We start from the raw sequence: 23112 nt of genomic DNA, 5'->3' as shown, positions 1-23112 counted from the left end.
AATTCATCTGCCTCGATACACCATTGTACTCCGAGTGCGCGTTCAACGTGGGGTTCTCCAAGAGCCAGGTCTTGGTCTTTGGCTTGAGCTTGTTCTTCTTGGGGAATTGCTTCGAGCACTTCTTTATTGTTTGACACAAACTTATGCAAATGGATTTTGCCTGTCTTGCAAAGTGCTCTTGACTCTTCGACCAGCTTTATGGCTTCGGCTGTTGACGTTACACTAGCAAGTCCATCATCAACGTAAAAACCTCTTTGGATGAACTTGACAGTCTCTTTGCTGAACTTGTCTTTACTTTGAGATGCGAGATGTTTGAGTCCAAAGTTACAGCATCCGGGAGAGGAAGCTGCCCCGAAAAGGTGCACTTCCATCCTGTACACTGAAGGTTCGGAGTTCAAATCACCTTTGTCCCACCAGAGAAATCTCAGGTCGTCTTGAAGTTCCTTGACAACATAGAATTGATAGAACATTCTCTCCACGTCACACATGAAGGCGATGGGACCCTTTCTGAAGCGGCATAACACTCCGACTAGTGCGTTGGTGAGGTCTGGTCCAGTCAGAAGATGATCGTTGAGAGATGTTTCCTGGAAACGGGCAGAATAATCAAAAACCACGCGGATCTTTGCAGGCTTATGGGGGTGGTAAACCCCGTGGTGAGGGATGTACCACGCTGTTGTGTTATCCAGCTCTTGTACTGGGACTCTTTCTGCGTCTCCGTGGGTTATGATGTCGTCCATAAACTTGACATAATCCTTGTAGTATTTCTCATCCCTTTTGAGTCTACGTTCCAATGAAGACAATCTGTGTTCAGCATAGTGTTTGTTGTTTGGAAGATTTGGATTGTCTGTTTTGAATGGTAGTGGAAGTTCGTAGTGACCGTCTTCTTTTTGTAGTATACTTTTTGTCACCTTTGTCATGAACAAAATGTCTTCTTGAGAAATTGGATTGTCGTCTGTTGCATGCTCAGAGAAGTCAGATTCCAAAGCCTTTATCATATCAATTGGACTGACTTCCTTTACTTGAGTTCTGCATACAAAATGCACTTCTTGTTTGAGTTCAACTGCTGGTTGTGACACAGGAGTTACTTCGCGCACAATGAGTCTGTGACTTGTGCCGATGGCATCATTGTGATTGTGGACTTGAGACGAGCAACCAACTATGCTCCAGCCGAGATCGGTTAGCTGTGCGTAGGGTTGGTTTTCTTTGCCTGCAAGAACTTTTCTTGGTAGAAGAGCTTGTTGACAGTTATAGCCGATAAGAAAGCCAACTTCACATTCGAGCATTGGTGGTAACTTATCTGCTAGCTTTTCCAGATGAGGCCACCTCAAAGCGGTTTCAGACGTCGGGATATGTGACCTGTTAACTGGGATAAACTCTCTAGTAAAGACTGGTGATAATATGATTTTCTTTCCCCACTTATATCCTCTGACTTGAAGGTTTACCAGCTTCTCACATGGTATAACTGTTGACTTGGCGGACATAGTAGATAGCCGCAGACTGGCTTTGCTTTTATCTGTGTTGAGATCTTGAGCTACTTCATCCAAGATGAAAGATGTATCGCTCTGTGAGTGGAGAAGCGCATACACTAGAACTTCTTTCTCTGGGTGGTTTGTGGATGAGACCCAGACAGGTAGTATAGAGGATGTCAATGTGCTTGAGGTGTCTTGAGTTACCCTGTTAGAGATTGCGGTAGATTTGTCTTCATCCATTGTGACTATAGTGTCTACTTTGTCTTGAGAGTTATCTTCACTCTTTGCAGGTGTTGCCTTTTTACGTTCCATGAACTTGTCGTCATGCAGACATGTAGGATGTCTCCTTTGACATTTCTCACATGTGCTCCTTTTATCGCACTTCTTTGAATGATGTCCAGTCTTTAAACATCCGAAACACAGCTTTTCTGTCTGTGCAAACTTGATACGATCTTGAACCATTTTTTCCGTGAACTTGAAACATTTATCAAGCGTGTGGCCATTCCTTTTGCAGAAGAGACAGGTTACAGTATTTGTGTGACCTGAGCCTTTTGAGTGACTTGAGTTTGTAGTAAACGCTTCTGCTTGAATGACTTGACTGCGTGAATGTTTGGGTTTACTTGTGTCCAAACCTTTGAGTGCTTGCATTGAGGCTATGGGATCGCACGCTAAGTCAGCTTCCATAGACACAAACTCCACAAACGTGCGGAAGGATGGATACTCTCCATTATTTGTTCGTCTTATTTTCATGGCTGTGCGGTTCCATCTTGTAGTCAACCAATCTGGAAGTTTCAACAAGAGTCTCTGAATTTCCATACAATCATTGAGAACTTCTAAAACCTTAATGTGTGGTATCGCAGCTTCACAACTTCCAAGAAAGTCAGCAAATTCCCTTAACTCACTTCCATCTTTGTAGCTTATTTTCGGCCAACCATGAAGCTTGTCTCTAAAGCATTTTCCTATGGTGAACAGATCTCCAAAACGCTCTTCCAGCACTTTCCAAGCTGCCTACTAGGAAAAATCCTTCTACTGCTCTTTTTGCAGATCCACAGAGATACTTCCTGAGATAGTAAAGTTTCTCATTCTTGGGAATGTTCTTTCTTTCAATTAAGGATTCGAATGACAACTGCCAGTCTTTGAACTTTAGTGGGTCTCCAGTGAACAATGCAGGTTCTGGAGTTGGAAGTCGATTTGCACTTATTGCTTGTGCTAGTATGCTAACTAGATCCGAATTTGACTGTGGTTGCGTTACAACCATTTGAACTTGTGTGTCTTGAGGGATGAATGGTGGACTTGATGCTTTGAGTGTTTGACTTGTGGCCTTTGCTTGTATGATAGGAGTTTGTTGAATGTGTGGAGCAAACGCATGGCTTGTAGCATGAAAGAATTGGGTTGTGTTTATAGCTTGAAAGGGAGTGCTTGGTGTGATAGGGATTGCTTGGGTTTCACTCGCTGCTTTAATACTGTGTAACAAACTTCGACTTTCAGCAGTACTTTCAACTTCATCGTAAACCTTTACGCGAGCTTTGGCAGCATTCATTTTCTTAACTTCTTCCAAGCGGTTGATCTTTCTACGCTGCTCTTCCATTGCTTGTTGCCTTGCAAAGTTCTCAAGTTCCAATTTTTGTAGTTCAGCTGTTTCCTTTTCCTGCTCGTCCATTACTGCTAGTATTTCTTGAGATGCAGCTGCTTCAGCTTCAGCTTCCATTCTTTTTATTATTTGTGAGCAGGATTGTCCTGAACCACTTTTGGACCTTTGTGATATTGACCTTGATTTAGAACTTTCAGATCCTAAGCATGATCTGACATCTGGCCACGATTCTTCGTCATCCTCAATGTCTCCTCCAAGCCATTTCTCAGCTCTGTTGACTATAAATCCGGAGAATGACGTGCATGCATCAACTTTACGTCTAATGTCTGCTTCAGGAGATTGTATTTGACGTATCTGGTCATAAACGACTTGCACATCTTTACAAGTGATGTTTATGATGTTGATTAACTCCTTTAATTCACTTTCTGAAGCTTCCTTTCTCAGCATTACTCTGCTCAATCTTGCTTCATATCTCCATTTTTCAAAAACAAGTGCATATTTGTGTTGGAGTCTCTTTAGTTTCTCCTCTTGAAGCTCTTTACCCTTTTCGGTTAATGTTCTTAGTCTTTCACTTTTACGAACAGTTTGTTGTTCTGTAGCTTGCACTTCATCATGTTCTGCAACTTCGTTAAGTGGTAACTCTTCTTTATCTTTGTCAGTCATCTTTGGCGTTTGGTTAACACACTGTTTAAATTCCAAAAATACTTCTTCAAATTTGCTTAGTTGGACTTTAACTTATAAATATCTTTTTAGAAACTTAAAATGCTGTTTTGACCTTAAGCAAAATGCACAAAACTCTTAATTCAACGACAATGCATCACTTTGAGATACAGTAAAAATCAAGTAACTTTTGACAAATATGCTGTAGAAACTTATAGTGGACCTTTAAACTTGACTTAAACCACTCGTTTTTCCTTTAGCACTGTCCTTTCTTAATTTCCACTGTACTCATTCTTATAACCTTATACATGCATTGCTTGGTTGCTTGTGTGTGATGAGCTTTGGTAATGGCGCCCTCTGGTGTCGCACCACGGTACCGTCACCCACTGCACCTGCTGGAGTCTTTACGTGCTACTCACCGGCGCTGGGCTGGGCGAGTTTTCACTGTGGCTCCGAAATGACAACACAGGCACGGCTTCTTAAAGACGGGCTCTTTACTTGGGTTTATGCCGTGAAAACTACAGGACAAGACATGAAATACAATGCTTTAGACATAAATCAGTCACAGGCAAATAAAGTGCTAAACAAAATAGCTACCTCGTGGCCGCCTGCCACTTCGGAGGTTCTTGGGCAGCAAATATTTCAGTCTTGTGCATACTAAATGAGCGTACAATAATTAAACCAATGTACTTTATAAATATACAGAACAATTCGACACAATATGACAAATACCTTATTCAGCCAGCTAAATGTTCTTGCTGCTGCTTATGGCTCGCTCAAAGTCCTTTGCATGTCTGGGCGAATGCAGGTGTCGCAACTTCCAATAGTAAACCAAAACCTCGCGAGAATAGCGGTGTAACAAAGGAAATAAATTGCCCTTTTTATAGTAAACAAAATATGTCTTATTTACAAAAAATGTTACATGAATTCACAACCATAATCATTTTCAACAAAAAATATTAACCCTTAAAACAAAAATATTAAGTGTAAGTTTCAACGACACTTACATATATATATATATATATATATATATATATATATATATATATATATATATATATATATATATATATTAGGGCTGCAACAACTAATCGATTAAATCGATTAAAATTGATTATAAAAATAGTTGGCGATTAATTTAGTCATCGATTCGTTGGATCTATGCTATGCGCATGCGCAGAGGCAATTATTTTTATTATTTTTAAATATTTTTTTATTTTTTATAAACCTTTATTTATAAACTGCAACATGTACAAACAGCTGAGAAATAATCAAAATAAGTATGGTGCCAGTATGCTGTTTTTTTTCCAATAAAATACTGGAAAGGATAGAAATGTAGTTTGTCTCTTTTATCCGATTATTAATCGATTAATCGAAGTAACAATCGACACATCAATCAATTATCAAATTAATCGTTAGTTGCAGCCCTTATATATTATATATATATATATATATATATATATATATATATATATATATATATATATATATATATTATTGTGTTGTAGGGCTGCACGATTATGGCCAAAATAATAATCACGATTATTTTTTATCAATATTGGAAACACGATTATTAATCACAGTTATTTACTATTATAAGTAAAACATATTTTTATTGCCCTTTGGATTTTGAACAAACAATATGTTAACTTGGCGTTAATTTAAAAATGAAATGTAATAAAACAAATAGTTCATCAGTTATAAAATTTAATTTAGAAAAGACAAAGAGTTAACTAAAAATAAATATTCAATTGCACAGTGCGATCTTAAAATGCAAACAAGTGAAAAAATAAGATTATGCACAAAAAGACACATACTGTACTGTACTGCTCCCAGTATATATAGGACATCCATTCATCCATGAATAAAATGGTATTACATCCGTTAGTTATGCGTGTCTTTGAGAGGTAGACGGATATGGGGTCACTCGGTGCACAGTTGAAGTTACGGTAGTCTGTACGTCAGGGATTTGCGCCGGTGGTGGGTGGACCGCTCTGTGAGAAACCATAACTCTGTTTAGATTATTATCTTCACGTTACCGGCAAACGATGGCGGTTGAGGAAAAAAGGGAAGTGTTTTTAATGCTTAACCCGGGGGTTAGCAACCCGCTAACGCCGCCCTGTTGGCTCCCTGGAGCATTTTTAAAAAATGATTGAAAATGGAAAAAGACGGGGGGGAAATAATTTTTTGTTTTAATATGTTTTTTGTTGAGGAAAAACATGACACAAACCTTCCCAATTGTTAGAAAGCCCGCTGTTTAATATGTTTGTGTTTGCTTCACTGATGAGAGTAATTGGTGAACATAGTTTTTTTCCTACTAATTTCTTGAACTCCCTATAGTATGGACTGTAACGCAACAGTTTGTTTACATGTAAAATCTTCCACTCCTTCTTTGTCTCATTTTGTCCACCAAATGTTTTATACTGTGCGTGAATGCACAAAGGTGTGCTTTGTTGATGTCATTGACTTGGCGTGCTAATCAGGCATATTTGGTCAGTGCATGACTGCAAGCTAATCAATGCTAGCATGCTATTTAGGCTAACTGTATGAACATATTGCATCATAATGCCTCATTTGTAGGTATATTTTAGCTCTTTCAATATCCTTTAGTTTTATCCTCTTTGTATATAGTTTAGTTTTGCATGTCTCATGACATAGTTTCTGTATGTAATATTGGCTGCATTTCAGGTAATTGTTTGTGTGCCACGTTGTTTCAGACCACAGCGAACATTACCTAACTTGCCAAAGATTGTAATACATCTATTAAAATAAGACAGCCTGCCATTTCCTTTTACTTGGACACACACATCTATACCTTTGGCCATATAAAGCCTGTAATTTCCAGGAGTTATCTCACCTTGGGGCGGTATAGCTAGGTTGATAGAGTGGCCGTGCCAGCAACTTGAGGGTTCTAGGTTCGATCCCCACTTCCGCCATCCGAGTCACTGCCGTTGTGTCCTTGGGTAAGACACTTTACCCACATGCTCCCAGTGCCACCCACACTGGTTTAAATGTAACTTAGATATTGGGTTTCACTATGTAAAAAGCGCTTTGAGTCACTAGAGAAAAGCGCTATATAAATATAATTCACTTCACACTTCACTTCACCTTCTGAGTGGCCTCTGATTTACTAATGGTTTCCCCCGGCCGAGTCATACCAAAGACTATAAAAATGGGACCCATTACCTCCCTGCTTGGCACTCAGCATCAAAGGTTGGAATTGGGGGTTAAATCACCAAAAATGATTCCCGGGCGCGGCACCGCTGCTGCCCACTGCTCCCCTCACCTCCCAGGGGGTGAACAAAGGGATGGGTCAAATGCAGAGGACAAATTTCACCACACCTAGTGTGTGTGTGACTATCAGTGGTACTTTACTTGACTTTTACTAATGTTGTAAAAATGTGTAGAATAAATATTAAATTTCAACATTTCTGTCAACGAAGATTTGCGTCAGCCTGCGACACAGTCATTTTGATAGTAGGTTATTATAGCTAATATAGACGTATAGATGTGTTGCCTTCATTATGACACTTATATACGGCCTTTCATTTTTTGCGACTCCAGACAGATGAGTTTTTTTGTATTTTTGGTCCAATATGGCTCTTTCAATGTTTTGGGTTGCCGACCCCTGACTTAACCTGTCGCCGCAACTCAAAAATATGTTTAAATGTGCACACCAGCGCAGCTTTGTTGTGCAACTTCTTGTGGCGTTTGTTGGTTTATACGCGCGGAAGCATTTCCGGGTTTGCGTGAACAAGCGATGAGGCGTGCGAGCGTGTTTCGACTGTAAAAGGGAAGTGTATGGCGTCACATTAGTGCCAAAAATCCGAGCGCATAAAAACTGTTATCGCGCGCTGATTCTCCACTTCGTGCGCGCGCGACACCCTTTTGCGCGCGCGTGGTGCCTTTCTGCACGCGCGCGACGCCTTTCTGCGCGCTCTCTGTGTACTCCTGGCATCTCTCCTCGCGCTGTCATGTTTCTTTTTGGCACTTTGGGGGCGGGTATGCTTAGACGGCCCCTCCTTTCTGATTGGCTGTGAGCATTTTTCATATGACCAATCATTCTCCAGTGTAGCAACGTTGTAGCCATCTTACCTCGGACATCTAGCCTCAATCATTACATTGATGTCAATGGTACATGTACTAATTAAATGACCATAACTTGCTCGATTTTCGACCAATTTACAAACGGTTTGCCTTGTTACAAATCTTATTACATGTAGATATGACATAGGATGCTGTACCTGTTGAAATGACCTCTTTCGCTTTAAAAAAAAAAGACTTAATTGTGCAACATAGTTGTGTAGGGTCAGTGTTAGTCAGTTCTCTGATTATTTCAAACTGTTTCAGAATACATTATTAAAAGCTATTTTTAACATTTTAAAAACAAAATTCAAAGATTATTTCATTAATTTTATGGCTGAATCAAAAGAAATTCCATAAATTAGAAAACAAATGTTCAAGAAGAAGTGAAAATATAAAATAATGTTATGGTTGTCATGACTTGGTCCGGGGTGTTTGCTTTTCCAGGATGCAACGGAAAGTTGGCACGGGCGAGACGGGAATTAAGGTACATATTTTTATTGAAACACTAGAACTAACTATAAATACAAAAAAAAGGATCAAACAAAAAGCGCGCACAGTGGCGGAGAATAAACTACAATTAAACAAAAACATTAACTGTGGCTTGATAAACAAAAACTTACTTGATAAACTATGAAAAAACAAAAAGACTATAAACATGGAACCAAAACTTACTGTGACAAGGGACATGAAGCAGCATCATAGAGGAATGGACATAGAGCATAAATGTGGTGCGGTATGGGGTGCGAGGTCGTCAAAAAAACAAACTGAAAAACACTGAACTTAAATACTACGGACATGATTAACGAAAACAGGTGCGTGACTCAAGACGTGAAACAGGTGCGTGACGTGACAGGTGAAAACTAATGGTTGCTATGGTGACCAGACAAGGGAGTGAAAAGACAGAAACTAAACAAAACATGACTTAAAACAAAACATGATAATACAGACATGACAATGGTTGGATGTTATTGCTGGTGGACCAGTTCTGGCTGAAAGATGTGATTATGGTGTTTGTTGTCTTATTATTTATTTGGGTCACATTTTGTATTACCCTGTATTGTGTTTATGTGGTACGAAATAACCTTCATCAGCGCGCGACATTTTTTTATCCACTTCCTCCTCCGTAAATCTTGATACATATTGACAATGACCCGCCCTGCTATACTTCTGATTGGCTCTGAGCATTTTTCAGCGTTTTTCACCTGACCAATCAGAAAGAAGGGGCCGTCTAAGCATACCCGCCCCCAAAGTGCCAAAAAGAAACATGACAGCGCGAGGAGAGATGCCAGGAGTACACAGAGAGCGCGCAGAAAGGCGTCGCACGCGCGCAAAAAGGCACCGCGCGCGCACAGAAAGGCACCGCGCGCGCGCAAAATGGCACCACGCGCGCGCAAAAGGGTGTCGCGCGCGCGCACGAAGTGGAGAATCAGCGCGCGATAACAGTTTTTATGCGCTCGGATTTTTGGCACTAATGTGACGCCATAGAAGTGTTCCATTTGAGAGACGTGCGTTGTAATGACAGCTTCAAGCCAGCAGACGTCAGTAGAGTAGTGCTGTGTAAACACTGATTACAACGCTGTATAAAGTATGACCCGCTCTCCATGTCCATCAGTTGGAGGAGGTGAAGAAAGCAGCAGAGACCGAATTTGATCATATTTGTGACGTGGCGAAGCAGGAGGTAAATCATCTGCAATCTGTCATATTTTCATGTATAATATTCGTGAGTGAGATGTGTCGTTTTGCAGATTGAGTACTTCCAGGGCGATCGGGTGCAGATGCTGCAGCAAGCTTTGGTGGACTGGTGTGAGAAGCAGCTGCACACCGCCAGAGAGAGCGCTGACCAGTACAACCAGCACCTTCAGGCCTTCAGAGAGCTGTGAGCCCCAAATGCACATCTGCTTTGTTAAAACATGCTAATGAGGGCTTGTCAAAGCCGCTAAAAATCATCGATAACCTGCACACTACACTCTTCTTTCATGTTCAATGGGTTTTGTCCTCTGTTGCATCACCTTGGAATTCCTACCAAATAAAGTGTGCAAAATGTAATCCCCAAAGATTTGTACAGGTGGCAGTGGTTGTATTTGTGTTGCTATGGTAACTGCAACGCAACACTTGGATCAATATACAGTGGAATAGGGCTGGGCGATATGGCATTTTTTAAATATCTCAATATTTTTAGGCCATATCGCGATACACGATATATATCTCGATATTTTGCCTTAGTCTTCAATGAACACTTGATGCATATAATCACACCAGTATGATGTATGAGGGGCCGTTAGGGACATTATTCAGAATTACCTCTTACATACACTACTGAAATGCTCTCACACAAACAACTGAAATCTTTTTCTTTTATACACACTACTTTATAAACACTACTGAAATGCTCTTACATACACTACTGAAATGCTCTCACATAAACAACTGAAATGTTTTTCTTTTATACACACTACTGAAACACTCTTATAAACACTACTGAAATGCTCTTACATACACTACTGAAATGCTCTTATAAATACTACTGAAACACTCTTATAAACACTACTGAAACACTCTTACATACACTACTGAAACACTCTTATAAACACTACTGAAATGCTCTTACATACACTACTGAAACACTCTTATAAACACTACTGAAATGCTCTTACATACACTACTGAAACACTCTTATAAACACTACTGAAATGCTCTTACATATACTACTGAAACACTCTTATAAACACTACTGAAACACTCTTATAAACACTACTGAAACATTCTTACATACACTACTGAAACACTCTTATAAACACTACTGAAACATTCTTACATACACTACTGAAACACTCTTATAAACACTACTGAAATGTTTTTGTCTCACGCACACACACACACGCACACACACCTGGAATTATTTTTCACTAGTATGTATAAACGGATTTCACCTGTGTGTGTGTGTGCTTTTTACACGTCCGTGTGAGAGACAACAATTTCAGTAGTATGTGTGCAAAGATTTCAGTTAAGTGTATGAGCGCATCTTACCAGTGTGTATGCAAGCATTTTACCAGTGTGTGTAAGAGCATCTTACTAGTGTGTGTGAGCGATGTTGCATTCCGGTTCCGGTCACCAATAAGCCCCGCCCCTTTTCAGACAATTTTTTTTATTTTTTTTTATTTTTTAAAGCCAAGTTGTTGACAAACTGTCTGCCGACAAGTCGCTTAACCGAGGCGGGAGCGCCACTTCATAATTTGAGGGCTTCAGCGGAGAATATAAGAACACTTTCAATGCAACAAGGGTCGGGCTGCCGCCGTGTGTCGCCCCTGCAGGACGCGGCACCTGAGCGGCCACACAGGTGCCTTTCTCCTCCCGACAGCCAAGCAGCCTGGAGCAAATGTTACCTTGCGAGTTTACACTGCAGCATCATCAAGTGCAACGTTTCAGTTCATGGACATCGAAGCAAGAGGAGGAAAAGGTAATTAGACATTATTTATTTCTAAATGATTGTTGAATCCCTCGAAATGTAAGGCGACATGGCATTGTAGTGCGCTACAATGGTAACATGTCGAAATGTGAGTCACGTCGTGGTACGTCAGTAGCTAATCAAATACTAATGATAATGGATTACAATTATTTAGCGTTTTTCTATCGACTTGATAAGGGGTCCCCAAACTACGGCCCGCGGGCCGGTTACGGTCCACCAAAGTCCAACATCTGGTCCGCTGGAGAAAAAAAAAAAGTTGTATTATTATTTTCAATCTGTCTTTTCTAATCCATTTTTTGGTGTCCCCTAGCCGCTCAGGCAAATCATATTGTCTAAAAATGCATTTCCCTGTATGACTTATATTGTCTTGGCTGTTTTCATGTCTGATTGTTACATTCTTATTTCAGAGTCACCACACAGCTGCGTGACCATTTCAACAAGGACAGAATAAACAACCTCTGGATTCATGGAACTTCTCTGCACACAAATATATTAATTGGAATATTCAATCAATTTCACATAAACATATTAAATATCCTTTTTTTTTGCTCAAAACAGGTTCCTTATGCCTCATTGGCGTTGTTAGGCCTGTTTTCTAAAATATTCTTAAGCCCCCCTAAATAATTTGGGGACAATTTTTTTTTTTTTTTTTTTTACAAATACATGCCGACATATTCATTATAAAGTGGCCCGAATATGAGTTTAAATAAATAATTATATAACCTGTCATTATTCACTCAGTTTCCCCTCACTTCATAGCGTAAGGTAGAGAGCCCCTTTGGTGCGTCGGTATCCAATCCATTCCACTTGTTCATATAGAAAATGCCCACATCACTCAAAATCCAGTCCGCATTTTCTTTGCGACCTTGCATATATATATATATATATATATATATATATATATATATATATATATATCCATCCATCCATCCATTTTCTACCGCTTACTCCCTTTGGGGTCGCGGGGGGCGCTGGAGCCTATCTCAGCTACAATCGGGCGGAAGGCGGTGTACACCCTGGACAAGTCGCCACCTCATCGCAGGGCCAACACAGATAGACAGACAACATTCACACTCACATTCACACACTAGGGCCAATCTAGTGTTGCCAATCAACCTATCCCCAGGTGCATGTCTTTGGAAGTGGGAGGAAGCCGGAGTACCCGGAGGGAACACACTCAGTCACGGGGAGAACATGCAAACTCCACACAGAAAGATCCCGAGCCTGGGATTGAACCCAAGACTACTCAGGAACCTTCGTATTGTGAGGCAGATGCACTAACCCCTCTCCCACCGTGCTGCCCATATATATATATATATATATATATATATATATATATATATATATATATATATATATATATATATATAAGAAAAACCCAGACACCATCTTTGTAGTCATTTTTCTCCTGCGTGGACTTCCGTCTTCCTTTACAATGAGTGAAGCTGCATGAAACCTTGTGTCTGCAATTGTAAATAATTTAGTTTTTAAGTTTTGTGTTTCTGGTAGAGTCCATATAAAGTAATATACATTATCCTATTGTTAAAATAATGAAAAAAAATCATTAAATATATTTGTTTTATTGTATTGTATTTTCAGAGGGAGGAAAAACCAAGACATTTAATATCAAATGTAAAATTAATAAATACATAAAAAGAAAAAGAAAAAGAATGGTTAAAAGCCATTGTCCCGGGGAGCATTTCATTTCGTCACGTGCATTTTTTTTACCGTCCCCGGGACTACGTTAATCTCAAGCCCTGGAAGTTACATTTTATTGTTTGCATTATTTGTTTCAGCATTGCACTTTGAAGATGATCCCTCAACTCTTTGACAGCTTTGGCTCTTTTTCAGATCAGCAGACGGACTCTAAGTCTTTCTTATTTACAGTATATATAAACCTTTCTCATTTCTATTCAGACTTCCATATATATTTAATATCCTTAACGGCAGTGTTGGGTTAGTTACTGAAAACCAGTAACTAGTTACAGTTACTAGTTACTTTATTTCAAAAGTAACTCAGTTACTAACTCAGTTACTTACACCAAAAAGTAATGCGTTACTGTGAAAAGTAACTATTTAGTTACTTCTTTTTTTCTTCTTTTTTTTTTAAAGCTCCCATTAATGCCCTTTTTGCCTTCATTTCAGTACTGTTATTGCACTGGAGAATAATACAATCTGTTGATCAACTTGACATACATTTTTATTTTCCTTTTAACATAATGAATTAAAACAGTGCAACATAAAAAGGCATTCCTCCTTTCTTTAAACTTGGACCAATGACCATTAATAAAAAACAAGCTTAAGTGCAACATAAGAAGAAACATCATCTTCCTTGAAACATAGGTATTGAAATAAAGCCTGACATCTGGAGTGATACTGCTGTCTTCCACACTTGGAGCCATGGATTGTAGAATCCTTGTTTTCAGTGGCAGGATCATTGACACAGATGGTGAAGTTTCAGTGCTCAGTAGAGCACTGAAAACACTTTTAAGCACCTGGAGGACCTCATCTGCCACTCTCACATCATCATCAGACAGGGTGACATTTGTCTTCAGGGTGTTGTGGGTCAATGCAGAGTATATAGCTGCCTGCTGCTCCAACATATCACAAGTGGAGTTCCACCTCGTTGGGACATCATGTATGAGCAGGCAGCTTTAGCATTTCTTGCTTTGTCTTAAGCACATGAGCAGCTGTTGTGCTTGGGTGGAAGTAAGAAACCTTCCTGATCCTCCCAAAGAGGCGCTCCTTCCTATTGACTGAGATTCCCTTCTGTGATGCCAAATTCACTACATGTGCAAAGCACCTATCTGTGGTCCCAGTCCTGCCTCATTCTCTGTAATTATTTGATTTTTGGCATTATCACGTGTGACTGGGATATCTTTATCTTCCATTCCTCCACTGCTTGTGTCAGCACCTGCGCAAGGTGACTCTCGTAGAGGGGGCGTGTCTTCTCATCTCCCAGTCTGCTGTGATGAAGTGAGCGCTTATAGTTCCCCTGGACGTCCACCCGTCTGTCATGAGCGCAACAGCTGATGCTCGGGATAGTTCATCCACAACTTTTTTCTTCTCCTGCTCATAAGGATCTGGCACAATCTTAATGCTGAAGTGGGTGCGCGACGGGATGTCGTAACGTGGTTCAAGCACGTTCAGCATGTGTTTAAAACCCTCGTTTTGCACAACCGAGTCTGCACTTATAAACACACCGATTCAATGGCGGGGGCGTTCAAGCTCCTCCGTTACTCCGCTCGCCATGACCACGCTGTGTGTGGACTGAACGTGACAACAACTTTTTTTTGTTTGTTTCATATATCAAACCGCGGATCACCTCCCCCCACACACACACACACACACATAGACCGCGCCTCTTTTATTCTCTCCGGCTTGTGACAGAGGAAGATTCAGAAGAACGCGACTCCGCAGTGCTTCTGTTTCTAGCCGATACTACATCAAAAGTAACGTAAAATAACGCAGTAACGCATCATGTAGTAACGGTAACTAAATTACTGAATAAAAAAAATAACGCGTTAGATTACTAGTTACCGCCGAAACTATCGGCGTTACAGTAACGCGTTACAAAGTAACGCGTTAGTCCCAACACTGCTTAACGGCTTGCCATAATATAAATATATATATAAATATATATATATATATATATATATATATATATATATATATATATATATATATATATATATATATATATATATATATTATATTTAAGCCAAATTATCCCAATCCAGATATTATTTTAATTCAAGTAACTAAGTAATATTTCCAGGGCTTTAATTTACAACCATTTTAGTCACATATGTGCCCAAAATGTAATCTGTGCAACTTCAAAATATTTGGGAACAAACAATTATTGTATTGTGAGCTAAAGTGGTGGCATTAGCCTCTATGTTGTGAATTAATAACATAAAGGCTAATGCCACCACTTTCATTGTGTTTCAGTGTATCTTGAAGGATCATGCAAGTAATTGTTTCTTGTTGATGCTGTAAACAAAATATCACTGTGCAAAGCCATGTTTGTTGTTGTACTGAACACAGATTGAAAATAAACCGACTGAAATAATAATAATAACAATGAATTATTTATAAGTCTTTTGTGAAGTGTTTTGCTCGTGCGCTACGTGCGCTCGCATCCTGTGCATCTCCTGGGGGCTAAGCCCCCCCTGTCCTTAAAAGCTAGTGACGCCCCTGTTATGCCTTATTATTTATATACTTTTCAATGCTTCTTGTAGTCAGACAATATATATTGTTTGTCTAAAATTATAGTTTAAGTTAATGTGTTAATATTTACACCTAGCCTAAATACAATAATCATAAGACAAAAAAATTGTGTAGCACAAACATTTGGGACAAGTTTGGGGAGATTTTGACAAAGTGTGTGTGATGGTGGGGGCTGGATGACATTACTCGTCAGAACATAAAATAACTTAAAAACCTCAACGGTAGAAACATAAATGTTTACAGCACAAACATATTGCAGTGTTATTTTGATATTTGCAATAATAAAGTGGGCAACTTCATATATGTCTGTATAACAGGTTCCTTTATTTATTTTTTACAAAATGTTAATTTGCAGAATACACTGCACAAGAGAAGAAAACATTTTAACAAACCTTATATATCACATATTGTTCACTGAATAAAGTGCAGAATTGAAGTGAAAATGTCTATTCCATAGTTGCCATCATTTTCAAGTGGGTTCACTTGTTGAAAAATGTTCATTGTTGTCTCATTAATGTTTACATCTATGTCTGGAATTACACACCGACAAGTATTGAAAGCATATGAATAATAAGACATAAAGAACCTTTCTGAGCCAAAAAAGGTTGTTTTCAACACACTGTTGAAAATAATAATCACAATGTTTCTATGTGAAATTGATTGAATATTCCAATTAATATATTTGTGTGCAGAGAAGTTCCATGAATCCAGAGGTTGTTTATTCTGTCCTTGTTGAAATGGTCACGCAGCTGTGTGGTGACTCTGGAATAAGAATGTAACAATCAGATCACATGAAAACAGCCAAGACAATATAAGTCATACAGGGAAATGCATTTTCAGACAATATGATTTTCCTGAGCGGCTAGGGGACACCAAAAAATGGATTAGAAAAGACAGATTGAAAATAATAATACAACTTTTTTTTTTTCTCCAGCGGACCAGATGTTGGACTTTGGTGGACCGTAACCGGCCCGCGGGCCGTAGTTTGGGGACCCCTTATCAAGTCGATAGAAAAACGCTAAATAATTGTAATCCATTATCATTAGTATTTGATTAGCTACTGACGTACCACGACGTGACTCACATTTCAACATGTTACCATTGTAGCGCACTACAATGCCATGTCGCCTTACATTTCGAGGGATTCAACAATCATTTAGAAATAAATAATGTCTAATTACCTTTTCCTCCTCTTGCTTTGATGTCCATGAACTGAAACGTTGCACTTGATGATGCTGCAGTGTAAACTCGCAAGGTAACATTTGCTCCAGGCTGCTTGGCTGTCGGGAGGAGAAAGGCACCTGTGTGGCCGCTCAGGTGCCGCGTCCTGCAGGGGCGACACACGGCGGCAGCCCGACCCTTGTTGCATTGAAAGTGTTCTTATATTCTCCGCTGAAGCCCTCAAATTATGAAGTGGCGCTCCCGCCTCGGTTAAGCGACTTGTCGGCAGACATTTTGTCAACAACTTGGCTTTAAAAAAAAAAAAAAAAAAAAAAACTTGTCTGAAAAGGGGCGGGGCTTATTGGTGACCGGAACCGGAATGCAACATCGCTCACACACACTATAGTGTAAGATGCTCTTACACACACTGGTAAAATGCTTGCATACACACTGGTAAGATGCGCTCATACACATAACTGAAATCTTTGCACACATACTACTGAAATTGTTGTCTCTCACACGGACGTGTAAAAAGCACACACACACACAGGTGAAATCCGTTTATACATACTAGTGAAAAATAATTCCAGGTGTGTGTGCGTGTGTGTGTGTGTGTGTGTGAGACAAAAACATTTCAGTAGTGTTTATAAGAGTGTTTCAGTAGTGTATGTAAGAATGTTTCAGTAGTGTTTATAAGAGTGTTTCAGTAGTGTATGTAAGAATGTTTCAGTAGTGTTTATAAGAGTGTTTCAGTAGTGTTTATAAGAGTGTTTCAGTAGTATATGTAAGAGCATTTCAGTAGTGTTTATAAGAGTGTTTCAGTAGTGTATGTAAGAGCATTTCAGTAGTGTTTATAAGAGTGTTTCAGTAGTGTATGTAAGAGCATTTCAGTAGTGTTTATAAGAGTGTTTCAGTAGTGTTTATAAGAGTGTTTCAGTAGTATTTATAAGAGCATTTCAGTAGTGTATGTAAGAGCATTTCAGTAGTGTTTATAAGAGTGTTTCAGTAGTGTGTATAAAAGAAAAACATTTCAGTTGTTTATGTGAGAGCATTTCAGTAGTGTATGTAAGAGGTAATTCTGAATAATGTCCCTAACGGCCCCTCATAATGATGATTCTATGTGTCTACATTAAAACATTCTTGTTCATACTGCATTTATATATGCTTATTTTAAACTTTCATGCAGAGAGGGAAATCACAACTAAGTCAATTGACCAAAACTGTATTTATTAAACAGTTATTAAGCAGTGGCACAAACATTCATGTCATTTCCAAAACAGAAAGTTCAAGATTGTCAGAGACATTTTAAAACAAGCTATTAGTGCACTTTTTTTGCATGATGTCACTAAGATGACATATCAAAACAACACTAAATTAAAGTGTACTTTTTGTACAGAACGCCACTACAATAGTTTAAAACAAATAAAGTGCACTTTTGTGCATGATGTCACACAAGATATTTCAATAACTGTCAAATAAAAATTAACTGCATAATAGGAAATCAAATAGTGTATGTCCTTCGCTATGTGGTAGGTTCCTGCGGACGTTATCTCCTTATGTCGTTTTTTTTTTTCATACGGTGTTGATGTGGAAATGGTTGCCTCGGCATTTTGTTGGTGTGGCACCGAACGGAGATGTTGACATGCGGAGTAAGCACTCTTCATTCTCTAACAGGTGACTTTTCAAATGATGCTACAAATTAGCAGTAATGCTACTTTTTGTAGCAACGCTTTTGCTCCACACTTGACAAATGACGGTTGTCTGTTCGACATATTCCCGCTTGAAGCCAAACCACCGCCAGACGATGGACCCCGTGCTGCTTTTCTTGGGAATGAATCCTTCCTTCATTTGTTACTAGATTCGCACCTTCTTTCTCTCGTATTACCACTCGCACCACAGCTAACGTTACCCATGCTGCTACCTCTCTGCTCCGTGAGGGCGTATACGTATGTGACGTATGTAAGAAGGTGCGCTTGTTTATGTCTCTGTGAGAAGGAGAGACTAGAAAGAGTGAGAAGAGCCTGTAGTGTAATGCCTGCATCTAAAAGCAACTGCGTGAGAACGTATACTGGATATACAGTCATTTTCTGTATCGCAAAGAGACAAACTCGCGATATATCGAGTATATCGATATATCGCCCAGCCCTACAGTGGAACCCATTTAAGTCAACAACAAGTCGATCAGTTCATCAAGTCCTGGTCCACTGTGGTCTTTTATTACAAAAAAGTGCCAGCTTAAGTCGACGTTGATGTGAGTGTCGACATAAAACTTGAAATCCCAAAGGGGGTCATTTTGAGGAAAGATCAGTCTGTTTATGTCGACATAATGTGTAACATCTCTCATCATCGCCAAGCAGCGTAAAATAGTAACTCTCGTTACACAGCATCAAAAAGTGCACACAGTAACTTCTTATTCTGTGCAAAGTAAGGTTCCAAAAATAAACAATGCAGTAGGGATATACTGATATGAAATTTTCATATCACAGTTATTGTCACGGTATTGTTGAATGTGCTCAAAACGTACTCATGTGTATTAATGTTAGTGTGGTAAATTATACCGTATACACATTTCTTATATGATTTTTTACTAGCAGGCCTTTGTATTTGGTCACAGAATCCTTTAGAGGATTATTCTACTAAGGTCAAAACTGCACATGTCCATCACAAGCTCTCCAGAGAGTGGTGGCTCCTGACCCCCGGGAAATCGGACTCTTAAAGGATAGCAGCAGTTGGATTTTAGGATGAAGTGTAAAGACATTAGCAACATCTGGTAGGAAGCCCCCACCGGTAGGAGTAGAGGATTGGGGTCGGAGGTCACCCCACTCAAACTGATCAGAGGAATAATGTCAAGGAAAGATTGACTGGCCAGACTGACCGGCTCCAAGGCTAGAACTACAAAAAGTAAGGGTCTTCGTGTAAAAGGTATTTAAGGACAGTTGTCCAAGAGGACAGCAGAGGAGAGATCCGACCCACTCTTTCTCCTGGAGCTGCAGCTCCAGTCTGAAGCTCGCTGAAACAAATAAAGCTTTTTGTTTGACGATTCCTTGTTGGCGTCTTCTTGGCTCATCACTCAACACACGACCATCAAATATACAACATTAGCATTTAATCTAGCTGGCGTGCGAGCTGCTTCTCCAGGAAATGAACAGTATCACGTGACTTTTTCATAATGGGTGACAATCAATCACTGTTTTATGATAATTCAAATTTGAAACAGTAATACTAACCGTCTGGATTTTACCACGCTTTATCATTATACCGGTAATCGTTACCTCCCCAGATGGCAGTATTAATCTGAATAATACCACAGCAACTCACAAAATACATTCATTAAATTTCTAGATTGTTTACGAAAGTTTAAGTTGCCAATTTATGTCGACCAATTCATCAAGTCAAGTATAAGAAAGTTTATACAATGCAATGTAAATCATCCTCATAACCACAGCTACACCAGCTAAATACCCAACAGAACCAACTTTAGAAGAACGGAAGACAAGTCAAACCATAAGCATTAAAACAGGCAAATGTTTACAACACCAGCATTTTGTTACGATGGGGTCGCATGGTTATGCGCTGGTCGTTTCCCCAAGATGCAGATGGACGTTCGGATGCAGTGTGCAGGTAAGAAAAAGGGTTTATTATCATCACTAGGCAAGAATACAAAACATAGGCACGAGAAGTTATCGAAAAAAAATGCAAAGGAACAAGGAGCAAGAAACCAATGCTGCATGAAGCAAACAAAATGGTAAGTTAATTTTTAAGTTAAGTTTATTTGCTGTCATAGAGGCGGGGATTGCTGACTTAGAAGTGGCTTTGATTGATTGATTGATTGAAACTTTTATTAGTAGATTGCACAGTACAGTACATATTCCGTACAATTGACCACTAAATGGTAACACCCGAATAGGTTTTTCAACTTGTTTAAGTCGGGGTCCACGTTAATCAATTAATGGTACAAATATATACTATCAGCATAATACAGTCATCACACAAGTTAATCATCAGAGTATATACATTGAATTATTTACATTATTTACAATCCGGCGGGTGGGATGTGGGGGGTTTGGTTTGGTTGATATCAGCACTTCAGTCATCAATAATTATATCATCTGAGAAATGGACATTGAAACAGTGTAGGTCTGACTTGGTAGGATATGTACAGCGAGCAGTGAACATAGTGAGCTCAGAAAGCATAAGAACAAGTATATACATTTGATTATTTACATTTGATTATTTACAATCCGGGAAGGTGGGATGTAGTGGGGGGAGGGTGTTAGGCAAGGGTTGAAGTTGCCTGGAGGTGTTCTTTTAGTGCAGTTTTGAAGGAGGACAGAGATGCACTTTCTTTTACACCTGTTGGGAGTGCATTCCATATTGACGTGGCATAGAAGGAGAATGAGTTAAGACCTTTGTTAGATCGGAATCTGGGTTTAACGTGGTTAGTGGAGCTCCCCCTGGTGTTGTGGTTATGGCGGTCATTTACGTTATGGAAGTAGTTTGACATGTACTTCGGTATCTAGGGAGGTGTAGCAAATTTTATAGACAAGGCTCAGTGCAAGTTGTTTTACTCTGTCCTCCTACCCACTTTGGAAAAGTGGGTAGGAGTGAGGTGTGATCTGGGGTGGAGGTCTGGAAGTAACCTGACTGGCTTGTTCTGGGATGTTTGGAGTCTAAATTTGAGGGTTTTGGAGGTGCTAGGGTACCAGGAGTTGGATGCGTAATCGAAAAAGGGTTGAATGAAAGTTCCCGCTAGAATCTTCATGGTGCTTTTGTTGACCAGAGAGGAGATTCCGTAGAGAAATCTTGTTCGTTGGTTGACCTTTTTGATTATCTTGGTTGCCATTATATCACAGGCTATGTACAGTGAGGGGAAGTTAGCCGCGAGCTAGGATGCTACATTGCGTTGACGAGTTTGTTTGCTTGTCGCTGTCAAATTGCACACACAGTTAGAATGTGTCATCAACATGCATTATCACGACATAACAATAGCATTAAAAACTATCGTTGGTCAAATTTCTATAATTTATATCATATATCATTTATGCCGCGCAACCCTAAACCCTGTCTCTACAAAATAACACATTTAAAATGCATGATAATAGTCAAAAGTGATCATTGTAACGACAAAAAGGCATGATGGGAAATGGTCCTCAGTTGCATGCTCAGACCTGCCAACTCATGCCAATTAATTTAAAGTATGCTATGAATTTTGTCCGCTTGTGCGATTAAGTTTGACACGCGTGATGCAAAGAACAATGTTTTATTTAATTTGTCTCTTTCAAAGCAAGCCTCTCCCAGGATTTAAGAGGTTAATCAGTTGTGCAAGGACATTGCAGCAAGGACAATCAGGGCTTCTCCCGCTCGCTTTTCCTTCTTCTCTCTCTTTTTTGGGGCAAAACAATCTCCCATACATTTCTTTTAAATCCACCATTTCCACCCCTGAAAGCTTAAAACTCAGACACACTTTTTGCCAATAAGCTCAATGTCGTCCTTCCCTCCCGGAGTCTCTCCAAGAACTGCTGCCTGCTCTGTCTCATCAGTTCCGGGCCTATAATTTCTCCATTGGCTGAATTAGGAGGAGTAGTGGTCCAATTGTGGGAAGGACTGGGAGGGAGATAGATGGCTGCTCTCATAAGAGAAGAGGCTGGGGTGGAAGCTGAGCTCATTTGACAGCGGTTCTGTAGATAACATATCCACATCTTACTGCTAAGTCTTTAGTCCGCCAAAAACACTTCATACACGGCTGCACAGAAATAAGTAACTTAGAAATAACCATGATCATTTATTATTAAGATGTGAGTCGATTGTATGCAACTGATGGTTGATTTCTTTCTCACTCTTCAAAAGTGCATTTTTTAATTATTTTTGTGAAATCTAGGCTGGGTAAAAAAAAAAAAAAAGTGATAATAACCAATATTCAACCGAGTAGACACATTTTGGTTTGGATTATATGTGAGTTATGTCAGATAATATGTCAAAAAATTATCCAAACAAGCCCTTACTTTATGTACTGTATTTTTCGGACTGTAAGGCGCACTTAAAATCCTTTCATTTTGTCAAACATCGAAAGTGCACTTTATAAGCCGGTGCGCCAAATGTACGGAACAATTCTGGTTGTGCTTACCGACCTCGAAGCAGTTTTATTTGGTACATGGTGTAATGATAAGTGTGACCATTAGTAGTCACACATAAGAGATACGTGTAGACTGCAATATGACGCCAGTAAACAACACCAAAACTTAAAATGTTCCATGGAAAATAAAGAACATTACACACGGCACTCAAAAATCTGTCAAAATGTTTTAGTATGAATTTGAAGCCGCACCGCTCGGTGGATTGTCGGCCTATTACGGCTACCGTAGTCAGAGATACAAGTATTACTATGGTGTGTGTATAAGGACTGCAAAATGGCACCCATTAGCAAACATATTATCTGGTGTTTTGTTTCA

General features: G+C 39.5%; 1 protein-coding gene across 1 annotated transcript in view; it reads left to right on the top strand.

Moving 5' to 3' along the window:
* LOC133570742 (sorting nexin-6) overlaps window positions 1-9852 on the top strand; it is a 28865-nt gene extending 19013 nt beyond the window's left edge. The window contains exons 14-15 of the mRNA XM_061923436.1: window positions 9419-9484; window positions 9552-9852. Of these exons, the coding sequence (XP_061779420.1) occupies window positions 9419-9484; window positions 9552-9686 (201 nt within the window). The 3' untranslated portion in view covers window positions 9687-9852. The remainder of the gene's footprint in view (window positions 1-9418; window positions 9485-9551) is intronic.
* Window positions 9853-23112: the final 13260 nt, after the last annotated feature.

Source organism: Nerophis lumbriciformis, linkage group LG28, assembly GCF_033978685.3.
Source record: "Nerophis lumbriciformis linkage group LG28, RoL_Nlum_v2.1, whole genome shotgun sequence".
In the NCBI taxonomy this organism is placed as follows: domain Eukaryota; kingdom Metazoa; phylum Chordata; class Actinopteri; order Syngnathiformes; family Syngnathidae; genus Nerophis; species Nerophis lumbriciformis.
The sequence above is the reverse complement of the archived record's forward strand: the minus strand, read 5'-3'. Positions and strand labels throughout refer to the sequence as shown.